The 2,941-nt window shown below is 44.0% G+C and overlaps 1 protein-coding gene across 1 annotated transcript; it reads right to left on the bottom strand.

The window, feature by feature from the left end:
- Positions 1-299: 299 nt before the first annotated feature.
- LOC104988556 (olfactory receptor 12-like) lies at positions 300-1,250 on the bottom strand. The gene has a single exon (XM_010839913.1). It carries the CDS (start codon positions 1,248-1,250, stop codon positions 300-302), a length of 951 nt encoding a protein of 316 aa, XP_010838215.1.
- Positions 1,251-2,941: the final 1,691 nt, after the last annotated feature.

The following is a 2,941-nucleotide window of genomic DNA, read 5'->3' on the forward strand; positions in this document are numbered from 1 at the left end:
TATCCTGCTTCAAAGACTCCTTGTTCATGACTCTGCCTACTGTGTGTTACCAAACTTCAAGTTTAGGGTCTTATCTGTGGACCATTAGTCTTTTGGTGGCAAAGATACTTTATCCATCTTTGCATCTCACACCTGTATACGTGTTTCATGATGTGCTTCCCTGAAAGGTTGAATAAGATGTTTAATGAAAGAATGAATTGGGTAATGAGGAATGAATTTGTCAAACCAAACGCAGTGCCTCCCCCAAAGCCCTCTTGTCCTCTCCTCAGGACACATTGTCCCCATCTGGTCACCCTCCGTCACGTGGCTGTGTGTTTCTGCCCCAGTCTCCACAGGGCATCCTTCACGTCCTTGTTTCTCAGACTGTAGATGAGGGGATTCAGCATCGGGATGACGAGGGTGTAGAAGACAGAGACCACCTTGCCCTGCTCCATGGACTGCACAGCTCCCGGCTGGGCATACATGACAAAGACAGTCCCAGTAAGGACGGCCACTGCTGTCATGTGGGAGCCGCAGGTGGAGAAGATTTTGTGGCGTCCAGCTGCTGAGTGCATCCTCAGGATGGTCACTATGATGTAGCCATAGGAGATGAAGACCACAATTGTCACACCCACAATGATGACCCCACAGATGCCAAACAAGAGCAGCTCATTGAGGGCTGTGTTGCCACAGGCAACCCGGAGCAGGGGGGGCACATCACAGAAGAAGTGGTCGACGTGGTTGGAGCTGCAGAACGGGAGGCTGAATGTGAAGCTGGTCTGCAGAATGGAGTTGAGGCAGCCCCCACAGTAGCAGCCCAGCACCAGGCGGGCACAGACTGAGGGGCACATGGTGATGGGATAGCGCAGGGGGCTGCCAATGGCCACGAAGCGGTCATAGGCCATCACGGCCAAGAGGAACCCCTGGCTGGTGCACATCAGGGAGAAGAAGAACAGTTGAGTGGCACAGCCAGCAAAAGTGATGACCTTGGAGGAGGACAGGAAGTTGACCAGGGCCTTGGGGGCGATGACAGATGAGTAGCACAGGTCCAAGAAGGAGAGGTTCTTGAGGAAGAAGTACATTGGGGAGTGCAGACGGGCATCCAGGGTGATGACCATGATCATGGTGAGGTTCCCCAGGATGGCCACCACGTACAGGGCCAGGAACAGAGCAAAGAGCAGGGCCTGGGTCTGCAGACCACCCTCAAATCCCTCCAGCAAGAACTCCTGAAAAGTCATTACTGAGAGGTTTCCATTTCCATGGGGTGACATGACCTCAGTCCTCAGACCAGCAGAATTACACCTCCAGTGATGGTGAACTAGCTAACCCAAACTTCCTGCTGAAGACTATTAGAAAAGATCAACAATAAAAATGAAATTTGGTTGAACATTTAGGAGAGTTAGTTAATGACTTAGTGAAGAATTGCTAACGAAGTTCAAGATAAACACAGAGGACCGGGGATTCCAGTGCTGAGAGTTCTTTGCCCTGGAGACATAAACCAGTTTTGGAAAGAAAGTCCAAGAGGCCCAGTGCCCGGGCAGTGACTTTTTGCTCTGTTGCTTGTTTTGTGGAACTACTGGTGACAATAGAAAAAAAGAAAAAAAAAAAACTTGCAAAACATGTATTTGATACTCGGAACCACCAAGGATGCATCCACAGAAGTAAGTTACTAAAAAAGGAGACAGAGAGACAGGCTGAATCTGAATTGGAAGAGATGATGGCCAAGTGTTTTATCAAACCAATGGAAAATATTAATCTGCAGATTCACGAGGCCTATTAAATTAAAGCAGAGTTAATGCAAAGAACAGCACATTTATGTATATCAGAGTAAAAATATTTAAAACTGAAACAGAGGGAGAAGTCTTAAATGCAGCCTGAGGAAAAACAGACTGTCCCTTCAAAGAATCTGCTGCAGCAGTAAGACTTCGGTTGGCTTTCCATCCATTTGTAGCCAGTTGATTTTCAACAGGGTGCCAAGACCAATTAATAGGAAAAGAATAAAATCTTCAACAAACAGTGATGGAACAACTGGAAATCCACATGCAAAAAAAGGAATGAAAAGGTCTACCTCACACTACTTACAAAAATTGACTCAAAACAGGAAAAGCCCTAAAAGTAAGCACTGAAACTATTAGAATAGAAGAAAAGGTCAGTGTAAATTGTCATGACCTGTGATTAGTCAGCATTTTCCTAAATATAACTCAAAAACACAAGCAACAATAGTAAGAAAATGATTGGATTTCATCGAAATTAAAATACTTTATGTCTCAAAGGACATTATCAAGAAAATGAAAATAAAAACCATGAGATAAAATGTCTGCAGATTATATATCTGATAAGGACCTCATCTCCATAAACCATAAAGAACTCTTACAACTCAGCAACAAAAAGACAATCAATTTTTTAAATGGGCAAAGGACTTGAATAAGCATTTCTCCAAAGAAGATACACAAATGGCCATTAAGTACAGGAGAAGATGTTCAACATCATTAGTCATTAGAGGAATCAAGGCTGAAGCCCAGTATGAGATCCACTCAACCCACTAGAACGTCCATAGTGAAAAAGCAGAGAAGAGCACCTGTCAGTGAGGATGCGGGGGAACTGGAACCATCACACAACATTAATATAGATGTAAAAGTGGCGCAGCTGCTCCAGAAAACAGTAGAGCTACCAGAGTGTACAGTAACAATCCCCTCTTAGGCATGTAACCCAAGAGCACTGAAAACATAAAGTCACTTAAAGGCTTGTACACAAATATTTATAATAGCAGTATTCATAATAGCCAGAAAGTGGACGTGAGCCAAATGTCCATCAAATGAGGAATAGACAAAATTTGATATAGCCGTAGAATGGAATAATATTTAGCCATAAAGGGAATAAAGTTCTAATACAAGACACAATATGGAGAAGCCTTGAAAACAATGCTAAGTAAACAAAACCAGATATGAAAGGGCACAAATCC

The sequence above is a fragment of the Bison bison genome, unplaced genomic scaffold (genome assembly GCF_000754665.1).
Source record: "Bison bison bison isolate TAMUID 2011002044 unplaced genomic scaffold, Bison_UMD1.0 scf7180017846477, whole genome shotgun sequence".
In the NCBI taxonomy this organism is placed as follows: Eukaryota; Metazoa; Chordata; class Mammalia; order Artiodactyla; family Bovidae; genus Bison; species Bison bison.

Bases quoted from the DNA above. Each gene is read 5' to 3' on its own strand.
- LOC104988556 (XM_010839913.1), bottom strand. From the start codon at position 1,250: ATGTCACCCCATGGAAATGGAAACCTCTCAGTAATGACTTTTCAGGAG.